General features: G+C 41.4%; 1 protein-coding gene across 2 annotated transcripts; it reads right to left on the bottom strand.

Moving 5' to 3' along the window:
• Positions 1 to 1,097: 1,097 nt before the first annotated feature.
• On the bottom strand, positions 1,098 to 23,215 carry rab35b (RAB35, member RAS oncogene family b). 2 transcript variants are annotated; one of them, XM_037681265.1, is made up of 6 exons: positions 23,112 to 23,215; positions 20,292 to 20,342; positions 20,060 to 20,183; positions 6,593 to 6,717; positions 6,380 to 6,504; positions 1,098 to 3,408 (listed from the first exon to the last, which is right to left on the bottom strand). In XM_037681265.1, the coding sequence occupies exons 1-6, from the start codon at positions 23,161 to 23,163 to the stop codon at positions 3,280 to 3,282; spliced, it is 606 nt and encodes a 201-aa protein (XP_037537193.1). In that variant the 5' UTR covers positions 23,164 to 23,215; the 3' UTR covers positions 1,098 to 3,279. The 2 variants fall into 2 exon arrangements, with proteins under 2 accessions (XP_037537193.1, XP_037537194.1); XM_037681266.1 differs by lacking the exon at positions 6,380 to 6,504 and having other exon boundaries at positions 3,302 to 3,408.
• Positions 23,216 to 27,291: the final 4,076 nt, after the last annotated feature.

Here is a 27,291-nt window from a genome sequence, read left to right on the forward strand (position 1 = left end):
TTTTCACAATATTCTAATTTTCTGAGATATTGAATTTGAGGTTTTCATTAGTTGTCAGTAATAATCATCATTAAAAGAAATAAACATTTGAAATATATCAGTTTGAGTGTAATGAATAAATATAATATACAAGTTTCACTTTTTGAATGGAATTACTGAAATAAATGAACTTTTTCATGTTCTAATTTGATGACCCCCACCTGTATATAGCAATAAAAACATCTAAACTGTCTAGGGTGTATTTGAATCTAATGTTTTTATTTTTAATTTCATCAAGGTCAGTGTTCCATTCGTGCACATGGAAGGGGCGGGACTTTAATCTTGTATTAACAGAAATTAATAACAGAGTGTGAATTGTAAACAGTGCCATAGAAAAAGACTAGCTACAACTGTTTTTGAAAAATGTTCAGCAAAGCCAAAAGTAGTTTCTCTCTGCATGTTGGTAGAGTATTTCATTCATGTGGATGTTCTTGCCACCTACTGGCACAGCATTCATTCAACCTTTAGACAGGTAAATCCCATTGAGCCTCGAGGACTCCATGAATTTTTCAGTGTTAAGGGAAAATTTGAAGCCAGTCATTTTAATTTTCTGTAATCTTTGATTTGGGAATAAATAAATAAAATAAAAAGGCATAAAGAACACCCAAACCGGGATAATCAAATTGTAGAAGAAAGTCAAGTAAAAATGTCAGGACTTATCTCACTCATGTGCATCTAAACGGCTTTATTATTTTTATTATGCGTTCTTTCATTAAAGTATGTTTGTAGCTGACTATGTTTGACCTGTATTACAGAATTGATAGAAATACATTTGATCACATTCTAAGCGAATAAATAAATACAAATATATTTATTTATTCAAATAAATAAATAAATGGGACATTTTAAAAGTTGATTTTTTTTTTCTTTGATGACTACGATATGTTAGGTCAAGTCCTGTATACGTCTTTGGAACAAGATAATTTATATTTTGGTATAATATGACGATACAAATTAAATGAATGTGAAAAAGTTTACATTATTTGTTCAATAAACTATGACTAGAATTGGCTATGGGCTAGGACCAAATGTATCATTTGTGTCCCCTCCCCCTTTGAGTTTGGCACTTCTGACTTTAATCAGACTTAGAACAGCAAGGAGACAGAACAAACCCTGTTAAGATTTAGAAACGATGGGTAAAAACAGACTGGTTCTCCCCATTTATAAACATGACGTAGATCTTTAATATACTAACTTTTCCATATATTTGTGTAGAACGTGTCCAGTGTTGAATCACAGATTAAACTATTATCAAAGCAGTAAATGTGCTTAAGGATTTTATTTTCCTACGTCTGTAGCCAGGTTTCCCAAAGATTAGTTCACTCTTCCTTCCATACAATTTTATTCACAGAAAAGCCAAAAATAATACAAGACACAGGCGTGAAATGAACTTGGGACCAAGTCTTACCTACAGACAAGCAAGATCAGCCATCATGTCAAATGTTTATTCCTTTAAAATGTTTATTACGGATTAAATTCATGTAGGGAAAACTAAATAGCACATTTGTTTGTTTTCTTCTCCAGTGTACAGCAAACCACAGCTGACGAGTGTGTTTAAACCATAGCACACCAGGCATGTGTAACACGCAGTTCGGTGTGTCATTATGTGTGTATGTTTTCATACTGAATATAAACACACACATCTATATATTTATATATATATATATAATGAAAATAAATGTGAGATTTCATTTGATTTCTAGGCCTCTCGACATGCATCAGGATCCCAAACCATCAGCCAAAGCCTGCCCAGAGGATAAAACGGTTTCCTCCATCCGTCTCCACGTACGACTCTCCCAAATCAAAATAAAGGGGTCAGTTATAGACACAGTGTGCTGCTTCGGCCTCCCGGACTAACCCCGCGCCAAGGCGACAGCAGCTCAGGTCCGAACTCACGGGGATCCAGTGCTGCAGTTCGTTCCCATTTGTTCTCACATTAACAGTCCCACAGCCTCACTGTGGACATCAAAAACACTATTAACACTTCAGTTTGGGGTGGGGGGGGGGTGATAGAAACATGACAAATACATGACGCAAGACTTAAAACATTAGTCAGCTGTTATTAGGGATAATTCTGCAAGATGACAGTTCTGACCTGAAACACACCAAGTCAAACAAAGTTACATGCTGAAGCTAAAGCCGTCTCCTCTGGCCTGGAGGTCACAACGATGACGTCAGACGCAAGTTTCTAGAGTTTGAGCTCTTTGCTTGCAGAGGGTGAGTCCATCGCTGTGAGAGGTGCTGAGGGAAGAGAAGACTGCGGGGTGAGGGAGCACTTCCTGAGGTCTCAGTAGGGTCTCATCAGACACTGATTCACCCTGCGTATTGGCCAGCCACTGGCCACTATGGCAACAGTCCAGTGAGAGGCTCGTATAGAGATTTAATATTGGCAGTATCAGTTTGTGGAAGAAAAAGGTTTCAAAGCAAAGAATACCAAGACGGAGATGAAGAGTGCAGTCCGAGCTTCAGGAGTGGTTCGACTGCTCCGCCACACTGAGAACAAACCAACTATTACTGGCTCACCACTACGGGGTGTTAGGAGGGAGGGGGTGGGTGGGAAGCTTGGCAAAATACAGAAAAAAATACACAAAAATCACAAGTTGTGTCCATTGGATTTGTTGCTAAAGGTTTTCTATGAATCACTGTGTGACTTTCTTCCCCAACAAGTCTAAATAAGAACTAGCGGTTCATGATGTGTTGGCCTGAGCCGAGCGAATGCAGGAGCTGGAAATGTTTGAACTGCAGAGAGGTGCAACACCTTCCATCTATCAGCCACGGTCCAACGACAAAAAACAAAAACACTTCAACTAATCCAGGGAGGCTGAGTGGTGGTCCCCCTCAGGTGCAGCCGACTCGGAGCGTCTCGTGCGCAGTAAACGGGAGATGAGACACTGATGGAAGAAGACTGGGGACGATGCCGATAGAAATGTGAGCGTCGTGGCGATCAGTTGTCTGCTCGCAGATCCTTCGACCAAGGACGACCCCAGGTTAGCCGGGCTCATTTGCTCAACTCCAAATAAAACTTGATCTGACATCTAATAAAAATCTGTACATCTGTTCAAAGTCTTCATGATTAGTTTGTCCAAAGGGGACAATTTTCCATTTATCTTATTTTTTTTTTATCTTTCACGGTATACTTATTAAATCTTTATCTGCTCTTTAACTTAAATGCTCTGAGTCCCACCGTGCGGTGTGTATGCGCGTGTGAAGACGCCTCCGGGCCGTGTGGGCAGGAGTTTGCTAGCAGCACTTTTTCTTTCGTTTACTGTTCCGGGTAAGTTTGACCACGTCGTTCTGTTGCTGCTGCTGCTGCTTGGCGAGCACCTCCTTCTTGGCTTTCAACACGAGCTCTGTGATGCAGTTGAACATCTGCAGGAGAAGAACCAAACAACGTTGACAGGATCAGCTTCCATTGCATTAAAAACAACTGTCCTGTGAATAAATCTGCATAGTGCTTGGACTTCTCTCCCACAGGCTGATGTAGATTTGTTTCTGATTAAAGAACAGTAATGAACAATGTATAAAGTATGCTGAATTGATTCAAACAAACTTCAAATCACAACACCAGGCTTCTTCTTCATTTTAGTTTGAAATTCAACACTTTTCCAGTCTCTAATTTTGTTACTTCCTGTTGATTTATTAAAGTTTGATACCAAAACATTCTGCAAACATTCATTAAAATACCTCCTCGATCATTTGGTAAAACTGTGTTCCTATTTACAGTCAAAGGTAAAACGTATCAGATTCAGGTGAATTAACCAACAGTTATAAATATAAATACAGTAGTCCCTCATTTATCGTGGGTGTTTGGGACCACGCCCACCCACGATAAGTGGAAAACCACAAAGTAAAGACACAGTAGTCCAAGTTCAGTAAACTTTGTCATGACCTGTGCCAGACTGTAATCACTCATGTTACTCCCAATCTACCTCCTTAAATAAACAATTTAAATACTGTAACATTTTAAATAAACAATCCAAACAGCATGAATTGGTTATTTAAAATAAATAAATAATAAGATATATATAACACACACACACACACCTTTTCCAAAAAATTAGAATATCATGGAAAAGTTGTTTAACTTCCATAATTCCATTCAAAAAGTTAATCTTTAATAGATGATATTCAGGGCCCACAATTTAAATGATTTCAATTATTTATTTGTTTATTTTTACATAATTTAGGCTTCCAGCTCATGAAACCCACGAAAACAGGATTTCAAAAAATTAGAATATTGTGGAGAAATCAGCCCACACTTCTCAGTTTTTGAAGAAAAAAAAAGAAATAAAGTAGGATCACAACAAAATCAATCAAAATATGGTATTTTCACAACAATATGTCAATCTTCAGTACTTGGTTGAAAATCCCTTTGCCTTAATCACTGCCTCGATGTGACATGGCATTGAGGGAATCAGTCTGTGACATTGACTGGGAGGAAGCAGAGTTTACCAACACCTGCACCGGACATTGCACCCCAAATCATAACTGACTGTGGATATTTCACACTGGACCTCAACCAGTATGGGCTCTGTTCCTCACCCTTTTTCCTCCAAACCCTTGGACCTTGATTTCCACATTAAAGCCACATTTTACTTTCATTGGAAAAGAGGACCGAGGAACCCAGACAGTTGTATCCATCTCCCAGATGTGTCTGAATGTGGTGGTTTTTGAAGCTGTGACTCCGACTCATTCCACTCTTTCTGGATCTCTGCCAGATTCTGGAATCTTCTCTGTTTGATAATCTGCTGAAGCCCACGGTCATCTCTTTTGTTGGTGCAGCTTCTCCTGCCATATTTTGCCCTTCCACTAGACTTTCCATCGATGTGCTTGGACACAGCACTCTGTGAACAGCCAGCCTCCTTAGCTATGAACTGTTGTCTTACCCATCCTATGGAGGGAATCAATGATGGTCTTCTGGGCAGTTGTTATGTCTGCAGTCTTCCCCATATTGAACAGAACTGAGACAATTGAACCAAACTGAAGGAATTTAATGACACCTGGGGAAACCTGTGCAGGTGCTTTGAGTTTAGTAGATGATTAGTGTCACACTCAGTTTAAAACATTCATGCTCTGCAACATGTGGCCTGATTTCTCCACAGTATTCTAATTTTTTTAAATCCTGTTTTCATGGATTTTGTGAGCCGGAAGATCAAATTATGTAAAAATAAACAAACAAAGAAATCATTTAAATTGTGGGCCCTGAATCTATCATCTATTAAAGATTAACTTTTTGAATGGAATTATGGAAGTTAAACAACTTTTTCATGATATTCTAATTTTTTGGAAAGGGTCTGTCTGTCTGTCTGTCTGTCTGTATATATATATATATATATATATATATATATATATATATATATATATGATGTATGGCTTGGCTGCAGCTGCTCGACCATGGAAACCCATTCCATGAAGCTCTGCACACTGTTCTTGAGCTAATCTGAAAGCCACATGAAGTCTGGTGATTGACTCTGCAGAAAGTTGGCAACCTCTTCGTACTATGCGCTTCAGCATCCGCTGACCCCGCTCCGTCTGTTTACGTGGCCTAACACTTCGTGGCTGAGTTGCTGTCATTCCCAAACACTTCCATTTTCTTATAATACAGCCGACAGTTGACTGTGGAATATTTAGGAGAGAGGAAATTTCACGACTGGATTTGTTGCACAGGTGGCGTCCTATCAGTTCCACATTGGAATTCACTGAGCTCCAGAGAGCGACCCATTCTTTCATAAACATTTGTAAAAACAGTCTGTATGCCTAGGTGCTTCATTTTACACACCTGTGGCCATGGAAGTGATTGGAACACCTGATTCTGATCATTTGGATGGGTGAACAAATTCTTTTGGCAATATAGTGCATATATAAGACGTTTTAAACCCTTCCCACACTCTTGCAATATTCTAAACAATGTTTCTAAACTCTAAGAGAACAGAATGTCATGATTTCAGCTCCCTGCCTCGTTGCCACCTGCAAGTGCTCTTGGCCACGCCCACTTCTCCGTGCTGCACAGAGAACAGCTGATCAGCTGCAGCAGGACGTTTATCCTGCAGTATGGGCTGCACAAATGTGCAGCAGGTGCTAAATAATTTTAAATAATTCATTTTAAATAAAATGTCATGCCGATCATGCGGCTCATCCATCAATCAGCCAATTGTGTGTCATGTCCAATCTTATTTTGAAAAACCGCAATAAACGAACTGCGAAGTAGCGAGGGAGGGACTACTGTAATTAAAAAAAAATTAAACTGATCAGTTGAGCTACTTTATTTAACATGTACCAAGTTTATTACCCTTTATTTAATCACAGATCTCTTGCAGGGAAGCCCCGGGCCTGAAGTTACCTCTTCAACGTTGATATTCTCCTTGGCACTCGTCTCAAACAGGCTGATTCCCATCTGCTCTGCAAACTTCTGCGCGTCAGTCGTCTCAACCACCTTAGAGTTGGGGTCGTCATTCTTGTTTCCCACTAGGAGAAAGAAAATAAAGAGCAAGCTGGAGAAAAAGAGTTTCCAAAGAACACAGGAGACAGCAGCGTCGTTTTAAAGAGCACTCACCTAATATTCGGCACACGTCGTCACAGTTTTGGTTGATTTCATGTAACCATCGTTTAACATTGACAAAAGACTCTGCACTCGTGACGTCGTAAACCACGATGACCCCGTGCGTTCCCCTGTAATACCTGCAAACAAAGAAACAAACATGAACCTTCATATTAGTCATCACTTTAGAAACACTGCTGCACCGGCTGGTGCCACAAACTGGAAACAGGAAACCATTAGAATGAGGACCGACAGGTTCGCTCAAGTTTTAAACAGAGATGACACCACCCCCCTCCCCCCCAGGCCACATCCAGCCGAAAAGTTGTTCCCTTTCGACACGAGTGAGGTCATTACATAAATCTGAACTCAAACAGAACTCATTCTGCACACAAAGCACAAGCTTCTGCATCGACTCAGTGCTTTTATTTTGAAGTGCTGTGGCGTTCACATTCACAGCCTTGTGCGAGCTACCAGCGTCTGCAGCTTCGATGTGAGTTACTGTCATGTTGTTTAAAAACAAAGACTGAGACTGAATGTAGAGTTTTTACCAAAACACGGACTGAGTGCTTCAGCTGTGAAGAACAGATTACTACAGAGCAGACACACGCATGAGAAGATTCACTGTCCTAACAACAACTCAACAAGCTGTTCCAACCAAGATGTCCTCATCCAGGACTGGACAACAGCTGAAGAGATAAACCAAAACAGGAAGCTGTTCTCTCATGGTTTGTCAAAGTGTGCTGTGAACTCTGAAGCAGGAGACACAGTAGGGTGGATTAACGGTTAGCACTGCTGCTGCACAGCAAGAAGGTCCTGGGTCCAAGACCCAGGTTCAGCCTGAGGTCTTTCTGTGTGGCGTTTGCATGCTGTCGTTTTTGCATGGGGTTTCTCCAAGGACTCTGGTTTGCTGCCTTCAGGCCCAGGCCTCCTTTAAAAAAAGATCTGTGATCTCAGTGACATTAACTTGGTTAAATAAAGGCCAATAATAAAATAAGAACGTCCCTCATGAGAAGCCTGCAAATCAAGTAAGAGGTCCTCCATCACTGGCAATCATCTGCATCTACCTCAGGAACAAAACACGACCTCAGTCCACACAACAAAGGCTAGATTTTTTAATTATTAAAAACAAACTGCTAAATGTTGATTTAAAGACAGTACTTGAACTAGACGTCAGCTCCCCATGACCCTGCATAGAAAAACTTATTTAAAAAAATGGTTGTTTGAAATTTAGCAACATTTATACACTGTCAAAACTGTTCAGTAAATAATCATCCAACAAATAAAGTTCAAGGTGAAGTGTAAGTACGCTCAATCATCCAGGTAAATAAATCACAAAAAAAATTATTTACCTAAATTAAATTTTGGCCAGGTTGTCCTCGGGCTGGTTCAGTGAGTAGCAAGTGGCCAATTTGCCTATATTTGATTGTTATACGCTGATGATCAATTGTTTTAGACTGATGGTCCTCCTTTTTGCATGTGGTCAGGTTCAGGTTAGGTTTATATGTCATATGCAAAATCAACACAAGGTCAACAATGCAATGAAATGCCGAGGACGAGAAGAACCGTATCGACTTGCAATAAAAATAAATACAAAAAAAAAGAAAAAAAAAAGAAATTCAAGGAATGCAGCAAAAATACTAAAAACATTCTAAAAATACTACTAAAATACGAAAACATTTAAAAAAATACTACTCAAATACTAAAAAAAACCCCCACTAAAATACTACTAAAATACAAAAAAACCCATTTTTTTTAAATACTACTAAAATACTAAAAAAAAAACACTATTAAAATAATAAAAAGCATTAAAAAATACTAGTAAAATACTAAAAAAAAAAATACATTAAAATTTTTTTTTTTTCATTTAGCCTTTATTTATCCAGGTTAGTAAAATACTAAAAAATACATTAAAAAATACTAAAATACTAAAAATAAAAAATAATCTACTAAAATACTAAAAAAACATTAAAAAAATACTACTAAAATACAATGCCTGGCCCCCCCAAAAAAAGTTGCCACCTAAAAAAAAAAGTTCACACACTAATATTTCGTTGGACCACCTTTAGCTTTGATTACATCATGCATTCACTGTGGCAATGTTTTGATAAGCTTCTGCAATGTCACAAGATCTATTTCATCCTGTGTTGCATTAATTTTTCACTAAGATCTTGCATTGACGATGGCAGATTCTGACCACTGTGCAAACCTTCTCCAACACATCCCAAAGATTCTCAATGGAGTTAAGGTCTGGACTCTGTGGTGGCCAATCCATGTGTGAAAATGATGTCTCATGCTCCCAGAACCACTCTTTTGCAAGTCAAGCCTGATGAATCCTGGCATTGTCATCTTGGAATATGCCCGTGCCATCAGGGAAGAAAAAAATCCATTGATGGAATAACCTGGTCATTCAGTACATTTAGGTAGTCAGCTGATCTCGTTCTTTGAAATGGTAAATGGACTGTCCTTATATAGCGCCTTTCTATCTTATTTCAAGATACTCAAAGTTCTTTACACTACAATCTGTGTCCTCATTTACCCATTCATACAGCTCTATACTAGATCTCTACAAAGCTAATTGAACAAATCATTCTAAAGAGACTAATCAGAGCTTCATCACATTCAGACACTGATGGGACACACATCAGAGGCTATGAGGGGTTCAGTGCCTTGCCCAGGGACACTTCGACATGCGACTGCTGGTGGATTCGAACCCCCAACTCTCGCATTGGAGGATAACTGCTCTAACCACTCAGCCACAGCCGCCCCACACATACTGTTGCTGAAACTAGACCTGACCAACTGCAGCAACCCCAGATTATAGACTGCCCCCACAAGCTTGTACAGTAGACACTAGGCGTGATGGGTGCATCACTTCACCTGCCTCTCTTCTTAGCCTGATGCTCCCATCACTCTGGAACAGGGTCAATCTGGACTCAGACCACATGACCTTCTTCCATTGCTCCAGAGTCCAATCTTTATGCTCCCTAGCAAATTGAAGCCTTTTTCCCCAGTTAGCCTCACTGATTAGTGGTTTTCTTAAGACTACACAGCTGTTCATTCCCAATCCCTCGAGTTCCCTTCACATCGTGCGTGTGGAAATGCTCTTACTTTCACAATTAAACATAGTCCTGAGTGCTACTGTTGTTTTTCTTCCATTTGATTTCACCAAATGTTTAAGTGATCGCAGATCACCATCATTCAGGATTTTTTTCTGGCCACATTTCTTCCTCAGAGACAATGGGTCCCCACTATCCTTCCAGTTTTTAATAATGCGTTGGACAGTTCTTAACCCAATTTTAGTAGTTTCTGTAACCTCCTTAGATGTTTTCTCTGCTTGATACCAGTGATTTGACCCTTCTCAAACAGACTGGCATCTTTTCCATGACCACGCGATGTGTCTTTGACATGGTTGTTTAAGAATTGAGAAGCAACTCATTGCACCAGTTGAGGTTAAATAACTTGTTGCAGCTGAAAGATAGTCACCCGTGCAGTAATTATCCAATAGGACGCTCGTACCTATTTACTTAGTTAAATCCAGGTGGCAACTTTTTTGGGGAGCCAGGCAGTGTACTAAAAAACATTTAAAAAAAACTATTATAATACTAAAAAATATTTAAAAATACTACTAAAAAACATTAACAATACTACTAAAATACTACAAAACATTAAAAAATATTATTAAAATACTAAAAACAAGGATCTTGTTAGCAGAGTTAGCAGGCCCAGCTAGCAGCTTGATGATAATAACAACCGCAGCAGCTGCCCTCCCAGACTGCCCTCCAGAACCGGGTCCAGCAGACGGAGAACATCCAAGGTTTTCCCTGCAGAGCCATGAGTAAAGCCATGCTGGGAACTCCACAGCTGAATGGTTTGAAACTCGTCAACAAGGTGCTACTTAATACAACAGATCCTGTTGGTAGGCCTCAGACTGATGAAGTCCTTCTGATGAAACGTTTCAAACAAAAAAAGAAACTGTCCAGATGACACGATTAAACTTTTTTTGTGAAAGCTCAGGGTTCTTGCACGTCTTCCAAAGTCGCATCAAGTACATGAGGTACATTCAAGGCAGGTCTCCCACCTTTGCAGCGGTAATGATTTGAACATGATTGGTTCATTACCAGAACAGCACATGAACAGCACAGAGTGACACATGAAGGCTACTTCCATCCAGCAGAAAACATTCAACTTTGAAGGAATTAAAAAATAATAATTTCCTGTTTTAACATCATGTCTGCTATCTCTACTAAAGTTATAAATTACATTAAAGCTGCAAGCAGCATTGAAGGCCCTCGCAGCAAAACGGCGCTCTGGCCTTACAGCGACCGCGGGAGCTCCAGCGACTCTGCCCAGTCACCATTGCGAACGCTATCGCTCTCGTCCCGCGCCCGTTCACTGGGGTGCGCATTCGTCGGAACTTCAACATCACCCGCGACCGCTCCATCAATGCCTCCCAGTCGCGAACGCTCTCATGCCATTCCCGCACGCGGCCACCAGGGTGCGCATATGCTTAAACTTTGCAATCGCCTTCTGCCCATATCAGTATTAGGGAGAGCATTTGAGTCATATGTTAAACCACAATATCAAAGTAGAGGTGTTCACTGATTAGGCACAAAAAATCTGGTTCCGATCGGATGATGCATCACTGAGATATAACTGTTGGAATAATGTAGGGGGCGCACTGGTGTCAAACGTTAAACAAGAATAACAATGTGTCTAGAAGTGCTCACTAATGACGTACCAAAAATTTGTTGCAGATTGGATGATATATCACAAAGGTATAACATTTAGACTAATCTAGGGGGCGCTCAGGAATCAAATGTTAAACAATACCAATGTGCAGTGTTTCCCCTAGTTAGCTTGCAGGGGTGCTCATCTCAGCCATGATTTTTGCTGATGGGGGGGACGGAGACATGTCTGACCGCAGCTTGTACTAACAGTTTTTGAGTGAGGGCGGGGGGCGTTCATCATGAGGGAAGAGGCAATGCGAGTGCTGTCTTTGGCTTTTTAGCTAGAGAGCCTGTATTTTGTGCCGCTAGCTTAGTGATATGTCAGTGCCTGGTGGGGGTGGGAGAGGTAAGTACAGTTTGGTAGGTGGGGTGCTCAGTTTTGTTGACGGGGTGGGGCACCCCGCCTGTATAATGGTAGGGGAAACACTGAATGTGCGTAGAATGGTTCACTGATCACGCACAATAAATCTGGTACAGATTGGACAATATATAACTGAGATATTACTGTTGGTATAATATAGGGGCGCAATGGAGTCAAATTTTAAAGAACGGTACCAGAAGTACTAACTGATCATCCACAATAAATCTGGTACACATTGGATGATATTTCACAGAGATATAACTGTTGGAATAATCTAGGGTTTACACTGGAGTCAAAATTTAAAAAACAAAACCAATCTGTATAGAAGTGCTCACTAATGACGCACCAAAAATCTGGTGCAGATAGGATAGTATATCACTGAGCTATAAAAGATTATTTAATCTAGGGGGCACACTTGAGTCATACGTTAAATCACGACATCAATGTGTCTAGACGTGTTCACCGATTATGCACCAAAAATCTGGTTCCGATCGGATGATGTATCACTGACATAACTGTTGGAAGAATCTAGGGGGCGCACTTGAGTCATATGTTAAAGAACAATATCAATGTGTCTAGAAGTGTTCACTGATCATGCACAATAAATCTGGTGCAGATAGGATGATGCATCACTGAGCTATAACTGTAAGAATAATGTAGGTGGCGCTATGGAGGCTATTGGCCACATATCATGGATACCTGTTCAAGGGGTGGATAATGATTGATCATAATGATTTTGGTGCACCTCGGCTGAAATCTGTATTTTAGAGCCAAATGTATTGCAACGGCATCACTTCTCGATTCGCCACGCCCACATCCTCCAGCAAAAATGGTTTGCACTTTAAATCAAGTCAGACCATCTTATCAGAATCAGAATAAACTTTATTGGAATTGCACCGAGGTACAACGTGAATATGTACGTACAGTCATCCGAAAGATGGGCGGAGTGCACGAAGCTGCAACTGTAGAAAGCGCGGCCATTTTTATCCTCATCTGTCTTCTAACATAGGATCATCCTGATTAGGTCAATGGTGTCAAAGAGAAAGAAATCCAAGTAAAAAAAGAGACTTCCTGTTCTGTGGGGGCGGGGCTTTGATGACGTCAAAATATGACAACAGTGGATCGTCGGACATCCAACAGGGATGAGTCATGCCAAGTTTGGTGCATTTCGGTCTTTCAATGGGAAAGTTATAGCGTTTGTAAATTTATGACATGAAGCGCAACTTTTAGGGCTGGTCACGCCCCTTTAACAAACAAAAATACAAGCTTTTGATAACTTTTACTCCCCAATGTGTTAAGTGTATATTAACCAAGTTTGAAGGCAATCACTCAAAATCCCTAGGAGGAGTTCGTTAAAATTCGTCATTAGAAACGCCCAAACATTACCCTTTGACCCAAAATGGCCAACTTCCTGTTGGTTTTGGACCAGGGCTCCAAGAGACTTTTTCATAGGTCGTGAGACGATACAGATGCTCACCGATTTTCAGAATTATCAGTCAAAAAATGGCTTGGGGCAGAGGTTTTAAAATATTCTAGGGGGCGCTGTGAGGCTATTGGCCAATTATCATGGCTTTCTGTTCAAGGGGTGGATAATGATCGATCATACCGATTTTGGTGTACCTCGGTTCAAATCTGTGGAATTTAGAGCAAAACGTATGGTGACGGCGTTACGTCTTACTTCACCACGTCGCGACGCCCACATGCTCCACCTCAAACTGTCAGTGTTAGAAAGCAAGTTACACCAACATGTCTTCAGTCACTGGACACACCATCATGCTGATCAGTTGACAGGGGTCAGATATGGACCGTTCAAGGTAAAACTTTACACTTCCTGTTGTCAGGGGGCGTGGCTTAATTGATGTCATGATTTGACCATTCAGTCTTGCAGGGGGACCGGATGTGGATCAACCACTGAAGGTTTTAGGTCTCAGACAGTTTTCGTGTAGGAGCCATTAGCATTTCGTTTTTCATGGAGAAATGTCAAACTTTGAGGTCTGGCCCCGCCCCTTCAGCATACTTTGGTTTGCACCGTTTTGATAACTTTTCGTCCCCCATGCCTTTTGACCAAAATGGCCAAGTTTGAAACCGATTGAGCGAAATCCCTAGGAGGAGTTTGTTGAAATGCATAGGCTGTAAACCGCCAAAAAGTTGTGAAAATTGGGCCGACATTCCAAAATGGCCGCCTTCCTGTACAACATTGGTGCCAGAGGGTTTTCTGTGCATCTTGGGGTATTTGACAAGTGTACCAAATTTCATGTTTCTACGACAAACTAAGGTTAATGCGGAGAGTACTTTGAAAATTTCCAGGTGGCGCTTTTGAACCATGTTTCGATTTTTGCCACGCCCTTAAAATACGTAATTTTTCACCAGTCCTGATGCGTCTGCCAAATTTGGTGACTTTTGGGATATGTTAAGGCCCCCAAAACGTCAAATCATTTGACGGAAAAAAATGCAGCTCGGGCCTGAACAGAGAGATTACAATAGGCCTTCGCAGCGCTTCGCTGCTCGGGCCTAATTAAATGACCTTCAGTCGATCGGTTCACAGAACACACAACTAGGGATGCACGATATTATCGGCATGGTATCGGACAATATTAAAGTTCAATATCGGACAACGACCATTCCATTAAAATAACTCGCCGATATAAAAGGCGCTGTTTTTGCCTGCAGCACAACGTGATGATGTCACATGCGCCTACCTGATCTCACGGCGGAGGAGAATTCAAAATGTCGGCGGTGTGCAAGTTTTATTTTTCGTTGGTGAGGATGTTGGATTCCAAAGATTTATGGACTACGTTGAGCATCGCTACATCGTCCCCAGTTGGAGATATTTTTCCAACGTAACGTTACCAGAGTTACAAGCGGTCATTATTGAGAAGCTAATAGCTGATAGCACGACTTGTTGGGTGAGTTTTACCACAGACATTTGGACGTCGTGTTAGTCCCGTTAGCATGATTAGTCTCACAGCACAATGGACAGACAAAAACTTTGATCTTAAAAGTCTGTCCTTCATGCACAGGAGTGCAGAGGATCCCACACTGCAGCTGAACCTGGAACAAGCCTCCACAAGTGAGACAGCACTGTAGGTGACTAATGCTAATAAATAATATTTAACACTTTTCATTTAATACAAGTTAAAGTGCGATGTATATCATATGGCTGTTACTGAATATGTCACCAGCTCTTACAGCTGTTGCACATTTTTTGTAGCAAATCAGCCTAAATGAGAGGGCCATGTTCTGACAAAGGAACGTATATAAAATATCGGTATTGGCATCGGTTATCAGCAAATAAGTTTTAACATATTGGATATCGGCCAAAAATCCAATATTGTGCATCCCTACACACAACACTTTCTGTAATCAAATGTTGGAAAATATTCTGCAATGTAACTGTAAGTAGAATATACAGAAGCTCTTCTTCTAAAAACACCGTAATGAAAAAATAAATCAATACTCAACATTCAGTTCAAGAGAAAACAGAAAAATATTGTAAAACATTTGTTCATTCAACCTTTATTTATACAGGTTAATCCCATTGAGCCTCTGATTTACTGAGATCTGACTATGTTTCACTTGGAGCTTTTCCTAATGACCAATTTATTTTAATTTCTAATTTCATGAAAAAAATATGCTTAGATACCGCTCGTTCAGACAAACCTTTGACCTCTACTAGAAATCAGACTTAAATATGAAGTTTGAGATGTCCTGCTCTAAATTAAGAATCAATAAAAGAGGAATGAAGTCCCTAAACAACACAAGTTGGTAAAAGTAAGCAAATATAAAACCAATGTGTGAACTACAAAACAGTAAAAGTACACAGTACTACAGAAACCAAAGTAGTTATTAGTAGTAAATACATATTAAAATTAGCTTAAATAAATAATGAGGATTAAAAGACTTATTCAATCAGGTAATTTAAATAAGTTCATGGAGGTTTATGGGAAATATAATTCAATTCAATTTAATTCAGTTCAGTTTATTTATATAACACCAAATCACAACATAGTTTTCTCAGGGCACTTTACAGGAACATTCACATACATAGAAAAGCTAATTAGTAAAGTTCTCTATCTAAGGAAGGGCGGCTGTGGCTGAGTGGTTAGAGCAGTCGTCCTCCAATGCGAGAGTTGGGGGTTTGAATCCACCAGCAGTCACATGTCAAAGTGTCCCTGGGCAAGACACTGAACTCTTCATAGCCTCTGATGTGTGTCCCATCAGTGTTTGAATGTGATAAAGCTCTGATTAGTCTCTTTAGAATGATTTGTCCAATTAGCTTTGTAGAGATCTAGTATAGAGCTGTATGAATGGGTAAATGGTAAATGAGGCACAGATTGTAGTGTAAAGCACTTTGAGTATCTTGAAATAAGATAGAAAGGCACTATAAGTACAGTCCATTTACCATTTACCATGTAAGGAAGCAGCAGACCTGTTCAATCTTGACTTCGTTGCAGTCTCCCATCCTGAGCATATAAATACCCAACATATATAAATAAGTTAATAATCTAGTTGTTTTACTCCACACTATAAGGAAAAATAATAAAAATAGACCGGAGTCGAACATTAGCCCTAAAAAAAATTCCGGCATCTATTTTAAATTTACTTCAAAACAGGTTGTTAAAAGAAGCATCCAAGAGAGGGAGACAAATTTCAATTTATGAGCAATATAGCTTAATTACCTTAAAATGTTTAACTAAAATGACTATTCTTACTGATGCTTAATTCTCCTTGTGACGTGTTTAGCAGCAGAGCTGAGGGACGGTTTGCTCCAGCCGAGAACGTAAAAGTAGAATGTGTGCAGGAAGAACGGTCACAGAACTGAAACCAGCATCAACTAGTGGTCTGAAGCCACAGAAGAAGCATCCCCAGAGGGGCTGCACTGAGCCAAACACGCACAAAGAGGCTTTTGTCAGGCTCACTGTGCGTGCATGTGTGCGTCAGTGTTTCTGTCTGCTGAGACAGAGTGGTTATACAGTGTTGATCGTCCCCAATGTCCCAAACTAACAAGTCCTTGGACAGAAGGGAAGGACAGCGTCAAACTGCTGGACACAGAGCAGGAACAAGAGTAGAGAAACGTTTATAAAACCTGGACCTCTCATTTGATAAATCATCACACGGCCAGCTACTCCAGGCCGGAGTTTGGTGGCCAATATCTTGTTTCTTGCACAACTTTCTCTTTTACTTGTAATATTTAGAATATTTGTTCATTTAGGGCTGTCAAACCCAGTTACCAAAATGAGCCAGAATTTAAAAACTTTGAGCCACTCTCAGCTGATGCATTAGCTCGAGTCAGATACCCCACATCTTTCCTTGGTTGCAGGTTCATCAGCAAGAGTTTGATCGGTCTCATATGACGTTCTGCTGCTCTTTCAACATCAGAATCTATAATGACAGAATGATCCAACCTTTTTCTAACTTCAAACTTAACCAGCTGGTAAGAGAAGTCTACACTAAATGAAGTATTTCTCTGTTTTTTTAAAGAAAAAATTAGAAGAAACAATATTTTACATTTAAATTATCTTGTGGGACCAGATTTGGCCTGTAGCTCTTGAGTTTGGCATGTGTGCAGCTGGGGTGATGAAACATGTTCAAGACACTCCGTCTAGTGGTGATACACGTGCGTATCAAGTTTCATTAAATTATCTTGAGCACATCAGTACCGACAGCATCAAAATGTGGGTGGAAAAGGTGAAACACCCACACCTGCCTCCACCCTCATTTCACCCCACCCCATCACTCTGGGCCCTTGACCAAGGTCCTTAACCCCCACCATCTGCTCCCCCGGGCACCCTAGATAGCAGCTCTCTGCTACAGAGGGCTGTGGTAGCATCAGGAAGTGCATCCAGAGTAAAAAAAAATAAACAAATGCCAAGTCTTCATGTGAGTTGGTTTGCTGAAGCAGGGAGCAGCCAAAAGAAAAAATAAATAAAAATCTTGAGCAGATCAGAAGTTATGGCCCAGAAAAGAGAAAGCTTACTTATACAGTGGACTCTATTACCTAACCATAATACGCCCCGCCTTCGACGAGCGTATAAAAATGAACCAGGAAGTGTATTTTGTGTTGTAATTCCAGTGGTGTTGAGGCTTGCTGCTGCTGCACGCCTCTAAACGTGGCTCCCTCCCACCCAAGGTTATTCTGCCTGAGTGGTCTGAGCAGGTACCTTTGAGCCGTACTCACAGAAAAGATCAATTAGGACCTAATAAGGCACCACACCACTCCACTTCAGTCCAGAGAACAATCAGCCTGAACAAAACTGTTGGTGGAGGGATTCCTGCAGGACAACTGGAAACAGCAGCACCGTTTAACTGGGACAGTCATGCTCCTGAGGGGCTGAGGCAGCAGCACAGTCCAGGACTTTATTGTTTCAGGAAGATCTCGATGTCTGATCATTCCTGCTGGAGCAGTGCTTGTAAGAGATGAGTCAAATGTGTTATATGTAGGTATAACAACCTACTTCTGTCAAAACTAAATTAATATCCACATTTATATGCAAGAGAAGGTTCAGACAGTGCTGTATGTTTTTATCAGTGCCCGTTCATGTTGCTGCACTGGTAATACCATCGTCTTTGTAAGAAATAATAGTAGTAGAGTAGAAATATAGTTATGTAATAGAGTCCACTGGCACTCTACTCACTGTGCTCTCTGAGTCCAGCCTCCTGGCTCAATCAATGACCCTCAGAGGATCAATAAAATATTGTTTTATTCTTTTCAGCTGAAAGTCCATATTCCAGCTCAGCACATTACAAAAAATAATAATTTTTTAAAAAGTAAAGAAAGAAAACCTGCTGAAATGGAGAACCCACACTGGTTCTCTGACACAGCAACAGATCACTAAACAAACTTCAGGAAGAACCAAACAGCTTTAGGATTACCGTCTGCTCACTGTGTACATACTGCTACGGATATTTGTTGAAACAAAGTTTGGAGTTTAAAACAAGAGTCAAATGGATGACCACAGTCGGTTTTTTCAGCCCCAGATGCCCGTAGCTGTTGCAGAACTTGCGGGCACCGTAGTAGTTTATGGAATAAAGTGATAAGCATTATAAACACCAATTAAATATGAAAACAAAACCTAAAGAAAAGATGATTTTGGTCTTGCAGCTGTTGTTTTTGTCCTGTGTTTGTCACATTAATGCTTCTTACTGCTACTTTCTTCAACCGTAAACTATTGTGATGCATCTGTTGACACTGTGCAGCAGAGCACCTGAGTCATCACAAATGAAGTACATTTTTAAAATGAGTCGTTCTGCGAGTATTATGACCCTTTACAATGTTACTACAGCACTATGTAATGGTTGTGGTCATCTTCTTTCTGCTGCTCCCTTGTGCAGGAGTCACTACTGCTTGAATTATGCACAAAAGATTTGGCCATTGTTTTACACCTGATGCAACCTGGGATCAAACCTGCAGCCTCAGGATTACAAGACCACTGAGCTACTGCAGCCCCCACTATCTTTCATGTACTTACTGCATTTGTAAAATTTCTGGGTAACAATGGAGTTCAGAGTAGGGGTTGAACGAGTATATAATTTTAAAACTCAACATTAACATAATAAAACCCGAGTAGAACTCGAGTATTTGATGACGTCATAGATCTCAAGATACAAAAATAAATAAATAAATCCGCAATAAAAGGTAATTATTTACAAAAAAAAAAAGACCAACAAAACATTGGGAGCGTATATTATGCTCCTACCATTTATCATACTGCAAATAAGTCACAGGAAAAACTAAACTATTAGTTGTTATTATTAAACTGCAAACGTGAAGAAACGTGCAGCACGCCAAAAACAAAACTTAAAACAGTGGATTGGACCCGGTGTTACACCATAGTCTGTGACCTGCAACAGTGCAACACCACCCCCTACGGTCATACGGTGTCACATAATATGACGTCACTACGGATACCCAACATTACATTTTTAACCTCGATAGATGTCCTAGCAATCGATGTGTAGATTACTCGAGTACTCTGTTAATGCCCTAGTTCAGAGACAGGTGTTTTACCCCCCACCCCCACAAGTTATTAGGAGTTGTTGAAAAATAAAATAGTACTTTAGGTTGTCCAGGCTATTTTAAACCATAGTGAGTGTAGGGACAAATGGACAAAGTACACCGGACAGCAGTGTGAGACAAACACACACACTACTGACACCAAGCTGCTGCCTTCATGTAGCACCGCAGCACACGACGAGGAGCCTCCCTCTCACGTCTGTAATTAGAAGCTGTGGGGAATTCCACCCAGCTTCATCGTGAAGCACTTTAATCATCTGCAAACATGTCTTTTATATACAGTAATATCCAATGTGATGGTCACAAAGGGACTCTCTTCAGGTTCCAGCTTTAATCACAAACATGGAAACATTTCAAAGTGCAACTACGGATCTACTTACGTGGAAGTGATGGTGCGAAAGCGTTCCTGCCCTGCTGTGTCCCAGATCTGTAGCTTCACCTTCTCCCCGTTGATCTCAACTGTCCGGATCTTAAAGTCCACGCCTATTGTGGTGATGTAGCTACCTGTAAACAGCCATGTTCCCACCACAGAACAAAAAGAAGAATAAAAGAGCAGGAACTACAGGGTAGAAAATGCTGGATTCATGTCACAGCTGAGACGGAACCACGCACCTGAAAATGTGTTGTCTGCAAATCGCAAGAGGAGACTGCTCTTCCCCACTCCTGAGGAAGAAACAAGCACAGAATGAAGTTTAAATACAAACTAATTTCCAAATTAAAAAAGGATAATATGAACCTGCGACTCAACTGAAAGCCTTCAAACAACAGAGGTTTTAGGGTTTTTTAAACACACGAGTCAAATGATGATTTCATCTGTCTTAACTAAGATCTGACAACTACAAACCAACAAACATGAACATTCCCTGCAAGCCTTGTGTGCTTTAAAATTTAGTTCTTTAAGAAATGCAAAATAAGGCACATCACATAAGGTAGAATCACTGTCATAAATTGTAAAACTGGACCTCATTCAGATCCTGGAAGGAGAACACCATCTCCATAGAGGTCCCAGTATAAGATTTAAATCCTATCCCCATCACATATAAAAAAAAGGACTTCTCCTTTATTTAGAAAAGCAACACACCTTATAATTTTTCAGGTGCCGACTTGTTGATTTGCATAGTTCTTACCTTGCTGCTGTGTTCAGATCATTATTCTAATCCATTTAGCTGTAATTAGTTATTTCATGCTTTAAAAAAAATATAATGTAACTAAACATATCCTACGCTGCTCTTATTCAAGTACATCTGCACAGAAGACTGGGGAGCAGCCTTCCCACCACCTCAGACCTCTATACTTCATGATGCAGGGGGAAGGCGCTCTGCATCATGAAGGACTCCACTCACCCTGCACACAGTCTGTTCTGGCCCCTCCCCTCAAGCAGGCGGCTGAGGATCATTCAGAGGAAGACCACCAGGCTCAGAAACGGTTTCTTCCCTGCAGCTGTCAGACTGCTGAACTCGAGCTGAACTTAATTCAGCTTCATCTTACTCTTTTCCTTTATTTATTAAAATATTTGTACTCTTTTTTTTTTTTTTGTATTTATTTATTTGTTAATTGTTGGGGTTCTTGATCTGGGACCTGAGTCCAAATTTCTTACCACAAACATGCAAATATGAGCTAGTATGACAAAAAGTAATCCTTGAATCTATTCAGTTTCTATATATCCATGTAACCCCACGTGTGTGTGTGCTGGGAGAGCAGGCAGGGCTAAAGCCCCTCATCTCTTATGCTCAAACTCTGGTTCCGGACGACATGGTTGCTCCTGTAAACCAGGTCCTGCCGGCTGCAACTGCCATTAACAAGACAAGGTGGGGACGCTTGGTCTAGTATTATAATACGTTAATGGGTGGATGAGTTCATGCAGCACGGCCTACACCCTGCAGGTTCATTTGGATGTTTAGAGAGAATGAAGCTAAATTCAATACAAATGCAGAATAAACAAAAGCAGGAGGGAGAATGCTACTCAGAGCTACAAAGTAAAGTCAGAAACAAAACTTAAGCATCACGGACAAAACAAATCACAACAAAAATGGTTAGTGGAATCAGTATTGTCTTAACACATCACCATTCTGGTTTCAACTGGAAGTTAGGCCTCTGGTGCTCATGCTCTTACAGAGCCTGCTGTTTGTTCTTGCCCAACATTTGATCTCCACACCACAGAATTGTGTTCAAACAACAATAACCAAATATCAAAGCGGCGCAGACAACCAGACGAAAGGAGCGCGTCTTCCAGCTGCTCGACCCACAATCACTTTCTCTTTCCAGCGAACACCGAGTGTGGAGTCTTGTAAATGATGCACGGCATTTCTTGAGCCTTAAGACCAAATGCATGTAATAAAACACTTGACAGAAGAGTGTTACATTAGCTCTGTCTATAAACATTCTCTAGTGAGAGCAAGCTGAACAAGAAAAGTCAACCTCCACCTCCATGATTGAGTACTAGCGCCTAGAAAAGTTTCCCTTATGTCTGTGGAGGCAAAAATGAACAAGCATCGTTCTCCTGATACTTTCTGTGCAGAAAGGCAGATTGTTGAACCGTCCTGCTGTGGCTTTAGTGGGGACACTAAGCCTGTGTGTAGAGATGTGAAGGGCTTGCAGTGCTGCCTTGTTCTGACTGTGAATGGTGAGTTACTGGTGCCAGGATTGGAACCGTCAGTGAAGCGATGATCACAACTTTAAAAACATATTTCCAGCTGGATGAGACAAGGTAGCAACTTAAATCCGGAAGACCTCCACAGCATGGACCCACCTGTGGCAATGTGAGCTTGTTTAAAAAGTTTAAATTTTTGATTAAAAGGAAATTTGCTTAAAAGCTCAACAACTAACCTCACCTGTCCTGACACCACCTAACACCACCTAAACTTCACTTCGACTGGCCCGCTCAGCTGTCTGCTCAACCCGACATCTGCTGACTTTACATACACAAGCAAACAAAAATCAACGACTTAGCTAACCACCTCCAAAGCTAAAAAAAAAAAAATGTGAAAAAGAAGCACTTATTTACTCTACAAAGCCTGAAATGCTTATGTTAGCCTAGCATTAGCATTACAGCACAAACATCAGAGATACAATGAGAAAGGCTCAACTTCGGCCCCTGTATTTAGGTCAAAAGCTGGGTTTTATCGTGGCATTAAAACAAGTTTTACTCGATTTAAAAATAAATGTTGGTGCGAGAGAGACTGAAGCCGTGGAGGTGGTATCCGGCCCGATATGCCCAGTCGGGACACCTCCGCCCGTCAATGGCACTAAAACATGGCGGAGATTTACGTTTCACTCGTTTTCGTGAATAAAATGTGACGCAAACCGCAATAAACGCGTACAGCAAACACACAATAAACGAGTACAGCAGTACTTCTCCTTCCCCTCCTGTAAAATATAACTAAAATCGAGAAAGGGCCCACTTCCCGTCTCGCATCCACGGCATCGTCTTACCGCTGTCACCGATGATGAGCAGCTTGAAGAGGTAATCGTAGTCCCTGGCCATGCCGGTAGCTGGTAGCTAACCCCCGCCTTGTGCCGCGTCTCCGCTCGACTCCCCCCTGGACTGCAGAAATTCACCAGCCCCCTGACCCCCCCGGTATGACAGGAAAGAGCTACTACCCGTCGCTTGAAACGGTGAGCCCCCCAGAGCCAGTGGCGTTTTTTCACCTCGGGGTTTCGCGGCGTCAGCGATCCTCTCCCTCCGCTGCAAACAGCCGGAAACTCTGCTTCCTTCTCAAAACGAGCTGCACCCAAAGAGCGAGCCGGCCTCACTGCGCATGCGCGATCCACAGCGCTGCCGCCCGGCCTTCTGATGACCGCGGGCTACTGCAGCTAACTGACCAGAACTCCAACAAAACAACAACTCTATAATAATCAACTCTATAATAATCAACTCTATAATAATCAACTCTATAATAATCAACTCTATAATAATCAACTCTATAATAATAATCAACTCTATAGTAATCTGGGACTTACTTTGGTAATATTCTAAGATAACAAGTCGTCCACACACCGGTGTATAAACAATGCGCAATAAGTGGAAAGAAAACTACAATCAGTAATATGGTAAAGCTGCTAACAGTGGCTCATTGGAGTCTCCATAGTAACCACAGGCCTGTCTGTCACTCCCTGGCAGCTGTCCTTAAAGGAGAGGCAGACAGAAAACCACAAAATAAAAAGTAAGCCTTAGTCGCTGTATTAAAATTAGTCAATTTAAATAATTTTAAAAAGATTATTAGCACAAGCATCTGCTCGTTCCACACCATTTCTGTGTAACAGTGTTGTTTAGGAGGTATAGACATAAAGGACTCATCATCATAGACTGATATTTCATTTTAGTTGCAGAGTGGAATTTCATGACTCTAAACGCCCATATGAAGAATGTAACACCAAATAAATGCAGTGAAATGCGCAATGCAGTTTTTTTTAATATGGACATTAAAATATGCTGTACGTTTATTCTGCTATGCCACATATTTGTGAATTTTAAGCATTCTGTTTTGCACACAGACATACTATAACTGCAGATTTATAAAGTTAAATAATAAAATGTTATAGAATTTAAAGGCGCGGTGGACGGTACTGCAGTCTTGGTACAGGTTGCATCATGAAGGGCATTCAGTGTAAAACAATTGGCAAACCTTTTATGAGAGTTCACTCATTGTGCAGACCTCTGCAGAAGAAAACGGCAGAAAAACACAACTTAAACATCCATCCATCCATTATCTTCCGCTTATTCCGAAGTCGGGTCGCAGGGGCAGCAGCTTGAGCAGGGAGGCCCAGACATCTCTTTCTACAGCCACCTCTTCCAGCTCTTCTGGGAGGATTCCAAGGCGTTCCCGGGTTAACAGAGAGGCATCATCTCTCCAGCGTGTCCTGGGTCTTCCCCGGGGTCTCCTCCCAGTCGGACATGCCTGAAAAACCTCCCTAGGGAGGCGTCCGGCATCCGTACCAGATGCCCGAACCACCTCCACTGGCTCCTCTTGATTTGGAGGAGCAGTGGTTCTACTCCGAGTCTCTCCAGGATAACTGAACTTCTCACCCTAGCTCTAAGTGAGAGTCCAGCTACCTTGCGGAGGAAACTCATTTCAACTGCCTGTATCCATGATCTCATTCTTTCGGTCACTACCCAGAGCTCATGACCATAGGTGAGGGTAGGAACATAGGCCGATCAGTAAACAAGCTTTACCTTACAGCTCAGCTCTCTTCACCACAACAGACCAGTACAGAGTCCGCAGTACTGCAGACGCTGCACCAGTCCGTCTGTCAATCTCACACTCTATTCTTCCCTCACTCGTGAACAAAACCCCGAGACACTTGAACTCCTCCACTTGAGGAAGAATCTCACCCTCGACCCAAAGAGAGCAATCCACACTTTTCTGGTTGAGGACCTCAGATATGGAGATGCTGATTCGCATCCCAGCCGCTTCACACAAGGCTGTGAACTACTCCAGTGAGAGCTGAAGATCACGGCACGATGACGCCAACAGGACCACATCATCTGCAAAGAACATAGATGGAATCCTGAGGCCACTAAACCGGACTCCCTCTGCCCGCACCAAGAAATTCTGTCCATAAAAGTTATGAACAGAATCTGTGACAACAGGCAGACCTGGTGGAGTCCAACTCTCACCCTGAAAGGGTTTGACTTACTGCCGGCAATGTGAACCAAACTCTCGCACCGCTTGTGTAGGGACTGAACAGCCCGTAACAACGGGCCCCCAATCCCATACCTACGGAGCATCTCCCATAGTGTACCCCGAGGAACATGGTCGAATGCCTTCTCCAAGTCCACAAAACACATGTAGACAGGATGGGCAAACTCCCATGACCTCTCAAGGACCCTAGTGAGGGTAAAGAGCTGATCCAGTGTTCCACGGCCAGGACCGAACCCACATTGTTCCTCCTGGATCTTAGGTTCGACCAACAATCGGACATCCATCCATAAATCCATCATCTTTACTCGCTTCTTCCTTTCCGGGTCACTGATGCCCATGTCCAGCAGTCACTGGGCGAGAGGCGGGGAACACTCTGGACAGGTCTCCAGTCCGTCACAGAGACAGAGACATTCACTCTCTCACTCACACCTAGATGTAGAGTTACCAATCAGCCTAACATGCATGTTTTTGGTCTGTGGGAGGAAACTGGAGTACCTGGAGAAAACCCACACATGCACAGAGAGAACATGTAAACTCCACCCAGAAAGGCCCCTGGCCGGGATTCAATCTGGCAACCTTCCTACTGAACGGTGACCGATCTAACTGTGCCACGCTGACCCAGAACTTAAACACATGCAGCATCATTAAAATTATTTTCATTAAAAATATGCAAAAATAAAACTGTTTGGACATGCATGTCCTTTGGCATCTTTGTGCACTCTGAGGGGTCAGACACACTGAGTAAACAAAGACAGGCATCATTTCACTTTAAACCTCTAAAATTAAAAAAATTAAAAACATACGCTTTAATCTTTAAAGTCCAATAGTTTTTTTGCAATTTACTTTTATAACAATCGTGGCTGACAAAACACTTGTTTCAGAATATATAAACTGTGTAAGAGTAAACTTTCTGGGAATAAAAAGGCTTTGGATGTAACCCTGACATCATCCTGAGTAGAACATTCCAAGAAAACATTTCCAACAAACATAAAACTTATTTTATTGTGTTCAGTTTGTGGAGATCAAAAAGTAAATTCATTTGTGTGACCCTTTAAAACTTTATATTTCTACTGTGAAGTGTGTCTGAGCGATAAAGGTCCAGAACAGATGAGTTTACTCGCTCCTTTGGCCAGCATCCCATCATCATGTGGAAATGTTTCTGTCAGTCTACACTGTTTTATGTGCTGCACTCCTCTTTGTAGTGTGATGCTAATCCATCCATCTACAGCTGAACATCAGTCAATCCAAGGAAATGCTAGTGGACTTCAGAAGGCCTGGGTCCACCCTGAAGCCAGTCTCAGTTGAGGGGGCCGATGTGGAGGTGGTCAGGGCCTACAACTATCTGGGCATAAAACTGGATGACAGACTGGTCAGTGAACATGGACTCCCTCTACAGGAAGGGTCAAAGGTCAGAGCAGGCTCTACTTCAGTATCTGCAGGAAACTACTGCTGATGTTCTACCAGTCTGTGGTAGCCAGTGTCCTCTTGTGTTCTGCTGTGTGTTGGGGAGGCAGCGTTAGAGGAGAGATGCTGGGCGACTAGACAGGCTGGTGAGGAAAGCTGGTTCTGTGCTGGGAACAGAGCTGGAGTCTCTTACATCAGTGACAGAGAGAAGGTCCCTCAATAAGTTGCTATCCATCATGGACAATGCTGACCATCCTCTGCACGGTGCCATCATGAAGCAGAAGAACTCCTTCAGTGGTAGATGCTGTCCCAGTCCTGCTCCATGGCATGGACAGAGTCAGGAAGTCCTTTGTCCCTCAAGCCATTAGACTGTTCAACTTCTCCCCGTACAGTAAAAATAGAGCCGCGTAAATCTGCGGCATCCCTTATGTATGTGTAAGTATATACACGTGTACATATACTTATACATACATACATACATACATACATACATATATATATATATATATATATACATACATATATATATATATATATATATATATATATATATATATATATATATA

This window comes from Nematolebias whitei, chromosome 8 (genome assembly GCF_014905685.2).
Source record: "Nematolebias whitei isolate Nwh7 chromosome 8, NemWhi1, whole genome shotgun sequence".
Classification (NCBI taxonomy): Eukaryota; Metazoa; Chordata; class Actinopteri; order Cyprinodontiformes; family Rivulidae; genus Nematolebias; species Nematolebias whitei.

What these genes read in the sequence shown, in the direction of transcription:
- rab35b (XM_037681265.1), bottom strand. Translation starts at nt 23,163, where the DNA reads ATGGCCAGGGACTACGATTACCTCTTCAAGCTGCTCATCATCGGTGAC. An exon ending in TTTCGCACCATCACTTCCAC is followed by an intron (nt 6,718 to 20,059) that starts GTAAGTAGATCC and finishes CTTTGTTTGCAG; the next exon opens with GTATTACAGGGGAACGCACG. An exon ending in AGAATATCAACGTTGAAGAG is followed by an intron (nt 3,409 to 6,379) that starts GTAACTTCAGGC and finishes CTTCTCCTGCAG; the next exon opens with ATGTTCAACTGCATCACAGA.